The 16,663-nt window shown below is 34.8% G+C and overlaps 1 protein-coding gene across 1 annotated transcript in view; it reads right to left on the minus strand.

Moving 5' to 3' along the window:
* The window catches only part of RAD54B (RAD54 homolog B), a 102,904-nt gene that overhangs the window by 37,846 nt on the left and 48,395 nt on the right, over window positions 1-16,663 (minus strand). The window contains exon 4 of the mRNA XM_017861922.1: window positions 2,999-3,193. Within this exon, the coding sequence (XP_017717411.1) occupies window positions 2,999-3,193 (195 nt within the window). The remainder of the gene's footprint in view (window positions 1-2,998; window positions 3,194-16,663) is intronic.

Here is a 16,663-nt window from a genome sequence, read left to right on the forward strand (position 1 = left end):
CAGCTAGAAATGTGAAGGAGAACTAGCAATAAAAGCAACTGTTACCACAACTAGTACTGACTGTACCACATGAGATAGCAAAGTTAAAATACAGTTGTGGCAAGAGGTCATAGATATTCTATGCTCTAACTCTTTAATAAAACATGGAATATTTTGTAATATTAAGTTTGTTTGAATTATTAATTTGATGAACATTTATTTAGTGTTGCTATGTAAAGGTGCTGATGAAATATAAGTATGAATAAGTCAGTCATAGGCTGCTTAAAATGAGTTCATTAATCACATAGATGGAATTTTAGACTTCCATGCTGGTCTATTAAATGCATTAAACTATTAAATGTGTAGTTACTGTGCCATTACCAAGCACAGGAGCTGTGTATACCAGAAACTTTTAAGTCTCTAAAAACAATAATAAAAGACTGTCGCAATTTAGAAAATACGACGACCCTTTTCAAGTAGTTGAAAATTACTAAATTTTCTCTACTGAAACTGGCCTAAAATTTATAATCTGTGCCAATCTGTATTTAATATATAGTCTTAAATTATTTATGGTGGAATACTTTTTAATTTTAATGCTCTGATATAGAAAGAAATTACTTAGTTCAATGTCAAAGACCCATCACTCCATCCCAGTTCAGTACTGGTCTTCACTTATCCAAATTAATGAAGATTATAGTCTTATCTTCACATAAAATCCAATTACTGTTCATCTCAGTTTTACATGGAAATGGAAGACAAGAATAACCTTTTAACTTTGAGGTACCTTTAAAGTAGCTCTAATTCCAAGATCTCTCATTTCATTTAGATCCATAGATGATCTTGATCCAAAAATGACTCTTTCAAACATCTCAGTTGCTAGAAGATTTTCTTTTACTCTTAAACTTTGTTTCTCATACTGGTTTTTTTGTTTGTTTGTTTTTTTAGGTATTATGCAACAATGGCCAGCTGAGCCTGATGCATTATCACAAACTATTAGCAATTTTGGCATTCCAGCTTTCAGTTTTCTTAGCACCTCTATCTTTACATTAACAAATTTACATATTGTATATCCCAGTTATTTAAAAGAAAAACTGCTTATAGATAGTAACTTGCAAAATTAACTTCAGGTTCACACATTTATTAATGTTATAATTAAGCAACCAAGTCCTATGTTTGGATATTTTCATTTTGAAAACCCTAAAATATACCTATGTTCAGTCCCTCTCCCTACCATACAGGTCAAATAAATCAGTCTCAAAGAAAGGTCAGAGTCTGGGCATCGGCATTTCTTCTTCTTTTCTTTTCTTTTCTTTTTTTTTTTTTAAGAGACAGAGTCTCTCCAGCCCAGGCTGGAGTGCAGTGGCATGATCAAGGCTCACTGCAGCCTTAATCTCCTGGGTTCAAGCAATCTTCCTACCTCAGTCTCCCAAGTAGTTAGAATTACAGATGCATGCCACCACACCTGGTTAATTTATTTTTTTGTATAGACAAGGTCTTGCTAAGTTGCCCGGGCTGGTCTCGAACTTTTAGCCTCAAGCAATCCTTCCCCCTCAGCCTCCCAAAGTGCTGAGATTACAGGCGTGAGCCACTACACCCTTAAAAGCAACTCAGGTGATTCTACTGGCATGGTCAGGGTAAAAACCCACTGTTTTAAGCCTAATTTTCATTTTTTGTTACTTGCAACTGAAAGATCATTTTATTATAAACTACACATATACAAAACCATGCATACTATACCTTAGGGGTAAAAGATATTCCAAAGTAATTGTGATAATTTTTTGTCTCTCATTGACTTTAGAATTTCACTAAAGAGCAATACCAATGCATGAACAAATTCTCCAAAAATCTAGCCCCAATCTACCTTAACCAACATAGAATGTGTACTATATGTTTTTCTTTTACTTCCTCTAATCACTATACACAGTTGTTCCATACTTTCATAATAAATAAAACATTCTATTGTAGATAATTTAGTTTGTTTCAACTCTTAACACTGTCACAGCCTTTCATACACTACATTCCTGAAACACTGAACTAGTTTGAATTCCCTCCTGCTTTTGTGCCTTTACATGTGCTATTCTCTCTTGCACATGGCCCTTACCTATAACCTCCAAAACTATTCATCCTTCAAATAGTACCTTAAATGGTAACTCCTATCAAGCTTACCCCTAGCCTCCTGGGCAGATTAAATGGTTCTTTTATGCTCCCACTGCATTTAGTAAAAATTCTCACTGAAACAACTGTATTATTGCTTCCTAATCATCAATTACTTTGCTTTGTTCCCACTAAATTATAAATTATAATCATCTTTGGTATTCCTAGCATACTGCCTGGCACATAATAGTTATTAAAAACTATATATTTTTAAGTAAATAAACATGTAGAACAGATTTTATAGTTACAGGTCACACTCAAAATTGAACTGAGACAATGCAAAGACACTATAGTTGGTGTTAGCCATTCTTAATTTGTAGCCTAACTTGTATTACTACAAATTATGCTGGCAACACTTTGTAACAGAAACAATGGAAACCTCCAATTTCCATATGTTAATCTAGGTCAGGCTTAACCATTATCTCCTTGCTCTGTTTTTCAAAACATTATTGAGTAGTGCTGAAATTATATATCATTCAACTCAATATCAACATATTTTCAACTTTAACCACTTAGCATTCTTCAAAAAAAAAAAAATAGAGAGAGAGAGAAAGTATACCAAGTCAAATTTAGTGTTTAAGCTCAGAAAAGTACCAAAATAACTGTATATAGCTGGCTGGCCATTTTTGGAGAAAATGAAGCCATAGGATAGGATACGCTTCACTGAGCTAGCATAAGCCATAAGATTAGCAGGCTCACTAATCATTATGAGATTATTTTATGTATTATACACAGTTGAAGCATGAACATCCATTAAACAATACCTCATCATCTCTTTATAAAACCTAATTATATTTCATTTAGGTAACCAGAGATACATACTAATTTCAGTCCAAATTGTAAACATTAGGTAGTATCACAATACCTCTTCCAATGTCTTTGCCTTCCAAATTCTTTAGTGTAAATGACTTTCCTTTTACAATAAGAACAGCATCACCTTCCCATTTTTTATGTTTTTTCTTTGAAGGCTTACACCAAACAACACTGAAATATTTAACTAGGCTATCAGATTTCTCTTCTTGTTCCTTGGACACTGCTACTTCTTTAGGAGTCAAATGAACTACAATTAAAAAAAGAAAACACATTATTAAAAATGACTTTAATGTCTAAGTAGTAAGGTCATTCAAACAAAAAAAAGCACAAGAAAATTAGATTATATTAAGAAACATTATGAAATAATACTCAATCATACTCATGTTAGCATTTTATAAACTAAGAAATCCAAATATCAGGTGTTAATATTACTACAAGAACAATGACTGTAAATGTCTTACTGTTCCAAAGTGAAATAAACTCAATTGAAGTAGAATAACATAATAATCACTGTAAACATTTTAAAACTCTAAAAATTAAGATATTATTTCAATGTCTATAGCATGGAAAATATCTAAAATCAAATTTTGACAAAACTGATTTAAGTGACATGACAAGGTGAGGAAAGGCAAAGATTACAGAGTTCTCTGAAAGTAAAACCTGAAATTTTTATTTTAATTGATAAATAAAAATTATATATATGTAGGTGCACAACATTCTGTTTTGATATATATATACACTGTGGGATGGCTAAATCAAACTAATTAATATTATCCATTACCTCACATATTTTCTGTGGTGAGAACATTTTTTAAAATGCTACTTTCTTAGCATTTGTCAAGTACATATTGTTATTAACTATAGTCACCATGTTATACAATAGATTTCTTGAACTTACTCCTCCTTAACTGAAATTTCGGATCCTTTGACCAACATCTCCCCAGTGCTCCACCTCTATCCAACTCTAGGTAACCATCATTCTGCTTTCTAAGAGTTTAACTTTTTTGAATTCCACATATAAGTGAGATCACAAAATAATTGTCTTTCTGTGTCTGGCTTATTTCACTCAGCATAATGTCCTCCAGGTTTACCCATGTTGTCACAAGTGACAGGATTGCCATTTTTTAAGGCTGAGTAGTGTTCCACTGTGTATCTATACCAAGAAGTTTTTAATCCATTCATCCATTGATGGACACTTAGATTGACTTCACATCTTGGCTACTGTGAAAAATACTCCAAGGAATATGGGAATGCAGATAGCTCTTCGACATACCAATTTGATTCTTTTTGGCTATATACCCAGAAGTGAAAGTGTTGGATCATATGATATGTTACTTTTTCAAATAAGAACAAGTATAAAACAACAAAGTAGAAATGAGAATAAATATCATTAAAATTATGTTGTCTCCTGTTTCTTACAGCTAACTTGTACACACTAGATTTTCAGTGGTTGGATAAAAGGTGGTTTAGCTGAAGACAGCAAAATCTCATTCCCCCCATTACTGAAGAGTTCTTCCCTATGTCTTTTACCTCATATACACTTTAACCATGGAAACTGTCAAAACAATAAAATTCAAAAAACAAAATGAAGCAATTTTTTTCCTTTTTACTATTTTCCTATTTACTTAAATAGGAATAAGGCAGTAAAAGCCACAAAGTATAAAGATCAGAAAGAAAGAAAGAAAGAAAACAGGAGCATTTACAGATGTTGTAACTATTTACATAGAAATCCCCAGAGAATCTAAAAATAAAGAAGAATAAATTTAGCAAAGTCACAAGATCAAGGTTCATATGCAAAAATCAACTGTATTCTTATAGACTAGCAAGAAATAATCAAAATAAAAATTTTTAAATTCCATTCACAGTAGCTCCAAAAAACAGACATATGAAATACTTGGGAAAATATCTAACAAAAGATAACCCAGATCTCTACATTAAAATTTAAAAGCTTTGTTGAAAAAAATTAACAAAGCTCTTATAAATAAGTACAGCTCCTATTTCATGAATTGGAACATTCAATTTTGTTAAGACAGAAATTTTCCCCAAAATGATCAATATATTTAACACAATACCAATCAAAATCCCAAGACACTTTTAGTAAAATTGGCAAGCTGATTTAAAATTCATATGAAAATAAAATAACATAGAGTAACCAAAGCAATTTTTGAAAAAAACAAAGTTGGATGTTTACAATAATGCTACAATAATCAAGATAGTTTGGTACTGCCCCTCCTCTCCAAAAAAGACATATAGACATTCCAATGCATTGGAAAAGTAGCAAGAAATAGACTCGCTCACACATATACAGTGAAATTATTTTCAACAAAGGTGGGGAAGCAAATTCAATGAGGAAAAGAAAGTATTTTCAACAAACATTGCTAAACCGACTGGATATACATTTGGAAAAGATAAACATCAACCATTAAGTCACCCCATATACAAAATTCAACTCAAAATGAATGACAGACCTAAATGTAAAACCTAAAACCAAAAATCTCTAATAGAAAACACAGGATAAAATATTTGTAACCTCGGGATATACAAAGCTTTCTTAGAATACAAAAAATATATATATATAAATCAAAAATTATAAATCAACTTTTATCAGAATTTAAAACTTTTCCTTTTTGAAAGATGCCATTAAAAAAACAAAAGGGAAGCCACTGGCTGGGGTAAAATATTCACAACATATGAATAAGACAAAGGTCTTGTGTCTGGAGTAATTATTCTTTTTTTTTTCTTTTTTTTTTTTGAGACAGAGTTTTGTTCTGTAGCCCAGGCTGGAATGCAGTGGTGTGATCTCGGCTCACTGCAACCTCTGCCTTCTGGGTTCAAGCTATTCTCCGGCCTCAGCGTCCCGTGTCCCGCGTAGCTGGGATTACAGGTGCCCACTACCACACTCAGCTAATTTTTGTATTTTTAGTAGAGACGGGGTTTCACCAGGTTGGCCAGGCGGGTCTTGAATTCCTGACCTCAAGTTATCCACCTACCTCAGCCTCCCAAAGTGCTGGGATTACAGGCGTGAGCCACTGCGCCCGGCCTAATAATTCACATAGTTTCAAAATAAGACAACAAACAAATCAATAGAAAATAGGCAAAAGTCTTAGACAATTCAGAAAATGATATATACAAACAACCAATAAGCACATAAAACAATATTTAACATCATTAGTTACACAGAAAATACATATTGAAAACCTGAAACACCACTTCACAACCATTAGGATGGCTGGGATCACAAAGTCAGGTAATAAACAAGTGTGATGAGGATGTGGATAAATCAAAACCCTCATACTCTGCTGGCAGGAGTATAAAATGGTGCAGCACTTTGGCAACCAGCATGACAGTTGCTCAAATAATTAAACAAGTTACCAAATGACGTAGCAATTACACTCCTAAGTATATGCCCAAAAGAATAATAACATATGTCCACAAAAAAACTTGCATATGAATGTTTATAGCTAGGATTATTAATAATAAGCAACAAATAGAAACAAACCAAATGTGCAAGCAACTGACAAATGGATAAACAAAATGTGGCATATGCATACAATGGAATATAATTCCATCATAGAATAAAGTACTAATACATGCTAAAACACAGATGAACCCTGAAAACACTTACGCTAAGTTAAAGAAGCCAGTCACAAAGGCCATATATTTTAGGATTCCATTCATATAAAATGTATAAAACAGCAAAATCTTACAGAGACAGAAAATAGATTAATGGTTGCTTAGGCTGGAGGGTAAGAATGGGGTTAGGAAACAAGAGGGTAGTAGCTAAAGTTACAAAGTTTCTTTCTCAGGTATTGAAAATATTCTGCAATTGGCTGTTCTGATGTTGCACATGGGACTATATTAAAGAAACAATGAATTGTACACTTTACATGACTGAATCATATGGTATGTTAACTGTATCTCAATAAAGTTGTTTAAAACACACACACACAATGAAATAACACCACACATTGATTAGATTGACTAAAATTTAAAAAAAAAAAACAAAAAACTGACCACAGTAAGTGCTAGTAAAGATATAGAGTAACTGAAAATATCATATCCTGCTGGAAGGAATGTCAAACAGTACAACCAGTTTGGAAAACGGTTTGACAGACTCTTTAAAAGTTAAACATACACCTACTATAACCAGCCATTTACACTGCTGAGTATTCACCAAAAAAAAAAAAAAAAAAAAAAAAAAAAAAAAAAAAAAAAAAAAAAAAAAACTTGTACATCTCCAAGCCAGGTAAATCAATCCGCCAAAAGCCTGAAAAATCTACTAGAATTCAGATAAATGGTATCTTCATTACTGGCATTCATGGATTTACAAAGTGAATCTTGGCTATCTTCAACCAGTAAATTATACTCAGAATCAATAAAGTATTTTTCTGAGAAAACATATGATTCATACCCAGTTTGAGTCAGCTCTGTCTGGCATGACCCAGTGAACTCTGATCAGTTCCTGAAAGGATTCAGACTGCTAGAACCCTGAGCAGGAACCAAGAAGACAAAAGACTTAAGTGCAGCTCCTCCAGTTTTCTGACCTTCCTTCCCTAATGAGGGTGTATGGGTAACAGGTCATTTTTCAGATACTTTTTTGGGGGAAATGTGCTTCTAATGTCCCAGTAAATGTAGTGGATAGGTTTTTACTCTCCTCTTTTCATATGTTATTGTGGATATATTTCTACACATTATTAGTCCCTTATTACTGGGCTTTTTTTTTTTAAGCTCTATTATACTCAATCTGCGCATCTCTGGTTATTTGTAGAAGACAAAGTCCAAGAAATGAAATTACCAGTCTAATGAATTTAAAGATTTTCAATTCCTGATTTAGACTGACAAATTTTTCTCCATGAAAGGTTGTATCAGTGATATTCCCACCAAGCAAGGGTGTCCACTTCATTACACCTGCGTTAGCACAAAACTTCACCTTTATCCATTTTTAACTATTTTATTTTTTAAATTTTCATACAGTAAAATAGACTTTTGGTGTACAGCTCTACAAATGTTAACACATGTATAGATTCACAGAACCACCATGACCACAATCAGGATATAGAAGTGTTTCATCATCCCAAAAGACTTCCTCATGCTATTCCTTTATATTCACACCCTCTCCCTACCCAAAACCCCTGCAATTACTGACATGTTTTCCATGAATATTGTTTTCTTTTTGAGAATGTCAAATAAATGGAATCATACAGTATACAACCGTTTCAAAAATGATTTCTCCCATTCAGCATAATATCTTTGGGATTCATCCCAAATTGTTGCCTGTATCAACAATTTATTCCTTATTATTATATAGGATAGTGACAGACAGTTGAGTTTTCAGCTTAATTTTGATAGCTTTGACTATCATAAAGCTTCTTTGAACTTTTTCTGTGAATTCATCTTTATCAATTTAGTTGGTAGAAATGGCATCTCCTTAATGCTGCAATTTGAATTTGATTAGTGATAGGACATTTTTAAATGTATCTTCATTTCCTCTTTGGAAGACGCTCCTAATTTCACATTACACTTAAAGAAGGTACCTGAGAAAAAAAGAAAAGATTCTCATCTCTTTAAAGTTTTAATCTGACCAGAAAACCCTCAACATTCAGTCAACATATTGCCAATATGTAGAATCTAAACCCTGAATTTTACTTAAAATATTTAAGTAAAAAATAGGCATAAAAGAATTTCAATTAGTAAGAACTGTTAAAATTAAAGCAAAAAGGTCGGGCACGGTGGCTCACGCCTGTAATCCCAACACTTTCAGAGGCCAAGGCGGGTAGATCACAAGGTCAGCAGTTCGAGACCAGCCTGACCAACATGGTGAAACCCTGTCTCTACTAAAAATATAAACATTAGCTGGGTGTGGTGGCAGGTGCCTGCAATGCCAGCTACTCGGGAGGCTGAGGCAGGAGAATTGCTTGAAACCGGAAGGCGGAGGTTGCAGTGAGCCAAGATCGTGCCACTGCACTCTAGCCTGGGCAACAAGAGCAAAATTCCGTCTCAAAAAAATAAATAAAAATAAAATTAAAGCAAAAAAATAAATCTACTGAATTTTAATATGTAAAATGCTAACAAAATACATGGAACATAAGTGTTGACTGTGCTGGAATAATTAAGAATCCATTTAATATTTTCTTTAATAGGAGGTATTCACTAAGTTACGGGGCTGTTACAATATTTTAAATAAACCCACGTCATTTAAAAACTCCTCCCTCTTCTCTCACAGCCTGGCCCCCACCAAAACAAAAAACAAAAAAACAAAAAAACCCAGCAACATGAACAATTTAACAGAGTAAAATAAAAGAGGTTGAAATAAGCCCACTCACTTACTAGAAATTATTAAACACTTTACTATACAGTCATGTACCACACAACAAGGTTTTGATCAACCACAGACCACATATATGATGGTGGTCCCATAAGATTTTAATACCATATTTTTACTGTATATTTTCTATTTTTAGATATGTTTAGATACACAAATACCACTGCGTTACAACTGTCTACAGTATTCAGTATAGCAACATGCAGTACAGGTCTACAGTCTAGGAACCATAGGCTATATACCACATAGCCTAGGTGTGTAGCAGGCTATACCATCTAGGTTTGAGGAAGTACACTCCACGATGTTCGCACAATGAAATCACCTAGCAATGCATTTCTCAGAATATATCCCTGTCATTAAGCAACATGATTGTACTCTACATCAATATATCAACATGCTGTAGTAAAAGGGCCAAAGAAAACTTGATTTTTTTTTTTTTTTTAAAGATAGAGTCTTACTCTTTCACCCGGGTTGGAGTACAGTGGTGTGATCTTGGTTCACAGCAACTTCCACTTCCCAGGCTCAAGCAATCCTCCCACCTCAGCATCCTGAGTAGCTGGGACTACAGGCGTGCACCAACAAGCCCGGCTAGTTGTTTTTTTTTTTTTTTTTTTCGTATTTTCAGTAGAGACGGGGTTTCACCATTTTGCCCAGGCTGGTGTCAAACTCATGAGCTTAAGCGACTGGTCTGCCTCAGCCTCCCAAAGAGCTCTTAACAGGGTCACTCTTTGACTTCCTACTTAATAAACTCCTTTCTCTACAGTAAATCATGGGAAAAAAACATAGCATGGAAAAATAAGGTCAAGATTATTATGTGATATATTTCAGGGAGAAACATGTATTGCAGGAAGAAACACATACATAAAAAGAGAAGTTTTTGGCCGTGCAAGGTGGCTCAGGCCTGTAATCCCAGTACTTTGGAGGCTAAGGCGGGCAGATCACCTGAGGTCAGGAGTTTGAGACAAGCTTGGCCAACATGATGAAACCCTGCCTCTACTAAAAATACAAAAAGTAGCCAGACGTGGTAGTGGGTGTCTGTAATCCCAGCTATCACCTGAACCCTGGAGGCGGAAGTTGCAGTAAGCCGAGATCACACCACTGCACTCCAGCCTAGGCAATAAAGTGAGACACAGTCTCAAAAAAACAAGAGATGTTTTCATACCATAAGAAGCTGTCTACCCCATTGTTTCCACTTCAAGTATCCAAACACTCCCACCTCTACACTGCCTCTGCTTCTTCAAATTCCCAATCATTCCTCAACTGCTCCAATCTGGCTTCCAGTAGTCATTCCCCTGAAACTGCCCTGTTAAAGGTTACTAGGAGCTCTTCGTCTATAAACCCACAGGTTGTTTTTAGTCCTAATCAAAGTTCTCAAAAGCATTAGACAATGTTGACTTCTTCCTCCTAGAAATACTGAACTATACTTTTGTAGCTTCTCTAACATCCTTGAAATTTTCCTCTTACTTCTTTGCTTGCTTCTTCTTAGACATCTTTGCCAGTTCATACTTCATCTACGTTTTATTTATTGGAGTTCTTCAGAACTGGCTTCTAGGCCATGTTCTCTCACTGTGCACCTCTTCTCTTTAAGTAGCCCATCCACTTCAGTGGCTTCAATGCCGCCCAGGTACTAACAACCTTTTTTTCTCCAGCCCAGATTACAACTCTTGATCTGCATATCCAGTTGCCTCCCAGACATGTCCACACATCTCGTAAACATCTCAAACTCATCATGTCCACATATCTTTTCTCCAAAAATTGTTCCTCCTTTGGTTTCCCCATGTCTCGTCCTTATTCAAGCCAGAAAACTGGAAATCATCCTTGACACTCTCTACTTTTTCAGTCCCACAATCAACCACAAAATCCAGACAATTCTGCCCCCCACCAGGTTTTCAGAGTTATATATTATATCCTTCTCCATTGCCTCTACTTTTTTCAACTCATCTCTGATCTGAATTTCGGTATTACGGCAGGGGCTTCCCAACAAGTCTACTGAGAGTTTCTTTTGCCACCTCTATTCTCTAAAACCGTTTTCCAAATTGTAGTTATCTATTTTTAAATGTAAATCTGATAATGTATCCCTCTTGCTTAAAATCTATGAGTCTTAGTAATCTGGAAGGAGGTATGCTATTTCCAGCTATATAGACTTTTTCCTGTCTTCTTCTAATGCCCTTATCTAAATTAACTTCTACTCTCTGTACAACTTAAATTTCCAATTGCCAAATTAGATCTAGCCACCCTATTACCTCAACATTATCTCAATAATTAGTTATGTAACAAATTATTTAATGTCAGCCTTCCCCAGTAACTTATAAAGTCCTGAGAGTCTGTTTCGATTTGTTCATCACCATATTCACAGAACAAGATGCTTTTCAAAAACTGCTATTTTGACTCTAGGTACATTTTGACTAAATGTTTATAAAAACATCTAATTAAAATACAATTATTAACCAGGCGTACTGGTTCACGCCTGTAATCCCAGCACTTTGGGAGGCTAAGTCAGGCGGATTACCTGAGGTCAGGAGTTTGAGACCAGCCTGGCCAACGTGGCGAAACTCCGTCTACTAAAAATACAAAAATTAGCCAGACATGGTGGTACATGCCTGTAGTGCCAGCTACTTGGGTAGCTGAGACACGAGAATCACTTGAATCCGGGAGGGGGAGGTTGCAGTGAGCCAAGAACGTTCCACTGGCACTCCAGCCTGGGCAAAAGAGCGAGACTTCGTCTCAAAAAAAAAAAAAAAAAAAAGAAAACTACATATATATATATACACACACATATATATAAATATATGTATATATATAATTATCTTTTAGTGTTATAGCTCTTTTAATTATCTTTTAGTGTTATAGCTCTTTTAGAATTTTCCAGTTTTTGCCAATTCTAAATCCAGTTTCAGAATTTTCTAGAAAGCCCCCTCACACACAAAAAATTATATATATATAATTGTTAGGGGTGGTTATTCTGGGACATAGCAAATTAGTCAATATTTTCATAATACAAGTAGTCTAGATATAGGAGGCTATGTTCCACTATCCTATGTTGCCAATGATCTTGTTTTTACCTTTTGTTTTTACCTCTCCATTCCCTGCTTTATGGCCTACATAATTTTAAAAATGGGACTAATTGGGAAAAAGAATATGTATCAATGTACATATATATGTATTTATCTTAAAATTCATTTTCATTAAGAGTTGCTTTAGAATATAACTCTGTCCTCATTTCCATTATTACCCAATTTTTTATTTTCATTGACAAAGACTTGTTACTGGCCAGGTACAGTGGCTCACCCCTGTAATCCCAACACTTTGGGAGGCTGAGGCGGGCTAATCACGAGGTCAGGAGATCAAGACCATTCTGGCTAACACGGTGAAACGCCATCTGTACTAAAAATACAAAAAATTAGCCAGGCGTGGTGGTGGGCGCTTATAGTCCCAGCTACTTGGGAGGCTGAGGTAGGAGAATTGTTTGAACCCGGAAGGCAGAGTTGCAGTGAGCCAAGATAGGGCCACTGCACTCCAGACTGGGCAACAGAGTCAGACTCCATCTCAAAAAAAAAAAAAAAAAAAAAACTTGTTACTATCAGGATCATTTTCCAAGTACATTTATAACAAAGTTTCACTTGTTTATGTACCATATTATTTCATTGATCAGTGAAAACTTTTATGAACATGTTCTTTTATAACCATAATTTCTACCAAATGCAGTTTTACTGAGTCAAATTTTGCACAGCTAAATATTATCAGGATCGTATTAATCCAAGAAGTTTTAGTCAAGAAAACTTACCAGTTTTTAGATAAATTTGTAGCTGTCATGGGTTAATCTTTGTTGTTTTACCAAGCCCAATCTTCCCAGATAAAGTTTTGAGGTTTTTAGCATTAACAAAAGACAGAATGCTTCCATTAGTTTTTGAACTCTAAAAAATTTTGCTGTGTGCAATTTTAGTCAATTTTAATTACTTCTCTTTTTGCATTATTTCTACCAGTAGCAGTCACTGTGCATTGAATTAAAAACTGACAAAATATTTCTGCATAGTTAAAATTTCTCTGTTTTTTATTAGGTTATCTAAGAGAAAAACATACTTCCCCTTTTGCCCTAAAGAGCGGGTAAAAAGAATGTCTTCATCAAAAGGCTGGGAAAAACATCCTGGAGTAAAATACTGTATTGTATTCCCAGGGTCTAAGAGAATAGCTGTTATGTCCAAGACTCTCCCTGCCACTATCCCACCAGCTCCCAGAAAAAATGATGAATGAGATAACTAAATTCTGATAATTCAGAAATTACTTACAAGTAACTTTGAAATACCATAAGATTCTCAGATATACACTTTTCTTTTGCAGAACAGCAGAAGGGCATGAACTGAGTTCATGAGAGAGAGACTGGCTGAGTTAGAGTCTTAAGTCTGCCTCTTACTAGCTCTGTGACCCTGGATAAGTTACTTAACCCCTTTGTGCCAGTTTATAAATCTATCAAATGAATATAATACTAACACTTACCTCACAAACCTACTGTGAGCAAGGATTAGTGAATATATGTAAAACACTTACAACAGTATTTGCCACAGAGTAAGTGCTCCCTTAATGTTTACACCATCAACGTTTGCCCTTGTCCCTTTCCCAATTACTCCCATTTTAAAAATTATGTAGGCCATACAGCAGGGAATAGAGAGGGTGAATAATTCCAAAAGGTAAAAACAAGATCGTTGGGAACATGGAATAGTAGAACATAACCTCCTATATCTAGACAACTTGTATTACAGAAAATACTGACTAATTTGCTATGTCCCAGAATAACCACCCCTAACAATCCCACTCTGTAATTTCTTAACTGTAAACTGGGTTCTGATCTATTTTCCCCTTGACCCTGTAATGTGCTTGCCAAATCAATACTAAAAAGTGGTCAGCATAAACAAGAGACTTGAAGGCCTATCTGCAAGATTCATAAGGCGGCTGGGCACAGTGGCTCACACCTATAATCCCAGCACTTTGGGAGGCCAAGGTGAGAGAATCACTCGAGCCCAGGAGCTCAAGACCAGTCTGGACAACATGGCGAAACTATGTCTCTATAAAAAATACAAAAATTAGCTGGGCATGGTGGTGCACACCTGTGGTTCCAGCTACTCAGGAAGTTGAGGCAGGCAGATTGCTTGAGTCCAGGAGGCTGAGGCTCCAGTGAGCTGTGACTGTGCCACTGTACTCCAGCCTGGGTAACAGAGTGAGACACCATCTCAAAAAAAAAAAAAAAAAAAAAAAAATTCATAAGGGCAGGATGCTTAAAACCATGTTTTGATCAAGGGAAATAATGTCACTTAATATTAATAGTGGGCATTATCATCTTAATGAACAGTTCCCAAGCTTAGCCACTCTGGAGTTGAATGACTTAATTGTACATCTCATAAACCTAAGCCTTTAATATTCTTTTTCTTTTTTTTTTTTTAATTGAAACAAGGTCTTCAAGTTGCTCTTGAACTCCTGGACTCAAGCAATCCTCCCGCCTCAGCCTCACAAAGTGTTAGGAATACAAGCATGAGCCATCCCATCCAGCCTAATACTCTTTTGTTTAACAATTCTAAATACATTGTTTTCAATGGCACAAATGAAATTTAAAATGTCTCATATAATCAAATTCAATAAAGAATGTAAATAATCTTGCAGCTCATGTTTTGAGTTTTAAAATTACCAAAACCTACCACAATGTTTAATATGCATTAACATATAACTTCAATATAAATTTAAGATAGAAGATTTTTATTACACTAAAAAGCATACAAATATTAATATACAAATCCCTTCAAACTGATACTCAGTTTTCTTTATCTAATAAGAGATTGAATGTTAACTAAATATAAGTATCAATTAAGTATGAAGTAAACCTAGAAGATATTTCTTTGCATTAAAGATCATTTTCAGAATTGTTTTATAAGCATAGCAGAGACTACACATTTCATATTTCTTCAATACCTCATGTCAAAGCATATATGCAACTAGTACTAAAATGAAAAAACAAAAAACCAATAAATTACAATATTCCCAGGTATCTAAATTATCTGCCCAGCATTTTGAATACACTTAAATATTACAAAAATTATTCATCAATTTCAATTCTGACATTCCAATCACTGAACATGCAAAGGGGTTTTTTTTGTTTGTTTGTTTTGTTTTTGAGACAGGGTCTTACTCTGTTGCCCAGGCTGGAGTACAGTGGTGTGATCAGGGCTCACTGCAACCTCTGCCTCCCAGATTCAAGCAATTCTCCTGCCTCAGCCTCCTGAGTAGCTGGGATTCCAGGCGCCTGCCACCACGCCCAGCTGATTTTTGTATTTTTAGTAGTGACAGGGTTTCACCATGTTGGCCAGGCTGGTTTCGAACTCCTGACCTCAAGCGATCCACCCACCTGAGCCTCCCAAAGTGCTGGGATGACAGGTGTGAGCCACTATGCCCAGCCTTTTGCAAAGATTAAAAAAAATAAATAAATAAAAACTCATACCCTGTTGATGGAAGTGTAAAATGATATAATCACTTTAGAAAATGTCTGGCAATTTCTTAAAGGTTAAATCTATACGGTTCCCTAATCTAGTATTATGTCCATGAAAAACGTGCACAAGAATATTCATAGAATCTTTATACATAATAGCCAGAAAATATGGAAATTGCCAAGAAGTCCATCAAAAGATAACAGATAAACAAAAGTGTGGTATAGGTATATAATGGAATACTGCTCAGCAACAGAAAGCAATGTGCTACTAATAGGAGGATGGATAAACATGGATGAACATTAAAAACACTAAGATAGGTGAAAAAAACAGAAACAAAGTATGCATATTGTACAATTCCAATTATATGAAGTTCTAGAATGGGCAAAACTTATCTATAATTTTTTTAAAATTAGGACAACGGTTGCCTGACGTGCAAGAAGACTGATTAGAAGCAGGCAAGAGAGAACTTTCTGAGGTGATAATGTTCTAAATCTTGACAGAGGTTTGAGCTACACAGTTGTGGATCAAAACTCACCAAATGGTGTATTTTAAATTTGTGCATTTCACTGTATGCAAATCTTACCTAAAAAACACACACGCACAAATAAATAGTGAACTCTAGTAATACTCATGCTGAAGTACTTAAGGGTAAATTATTCTAATTCTACAACTTGTTTTGAAGTAACATTTTTCCTTTAAAAAAAAGAACTGATGGATAAATATGTGATGAAGCAAGTATAGCAAAACATTCATTGCAGAATCTATGTGGTAGGTATATGGATACTTACTGTAACTATCTTTTAAATTTTTCTGTATGTCTAAGGGGTTTCTTAATAAAATATTAGGGAAAAAAAACTTTGTAACAGAGGTGAATTCACACATAAATTTTTTTTTTTTTTTTTTTTTTTTTTTTTTTTTTTTT

The sequence above is a fragment of the Rhinopithecus bieti genome, unplaced genomic scaffold (assembly GCF_001698545.2).
Source record: "Rhinopithecus bieti isolate Rb0 unplaced genomic scaffold, ASM169854v2 scaffold_62832, whole genome shotgun sequence".
NCBI classification, from domain to species: Eukaryota; Metazoa; Chordata; class Mammalia; order Primates; family Cercopithecidae; genus Rhinopithecus; species Rhinopithecus bieti.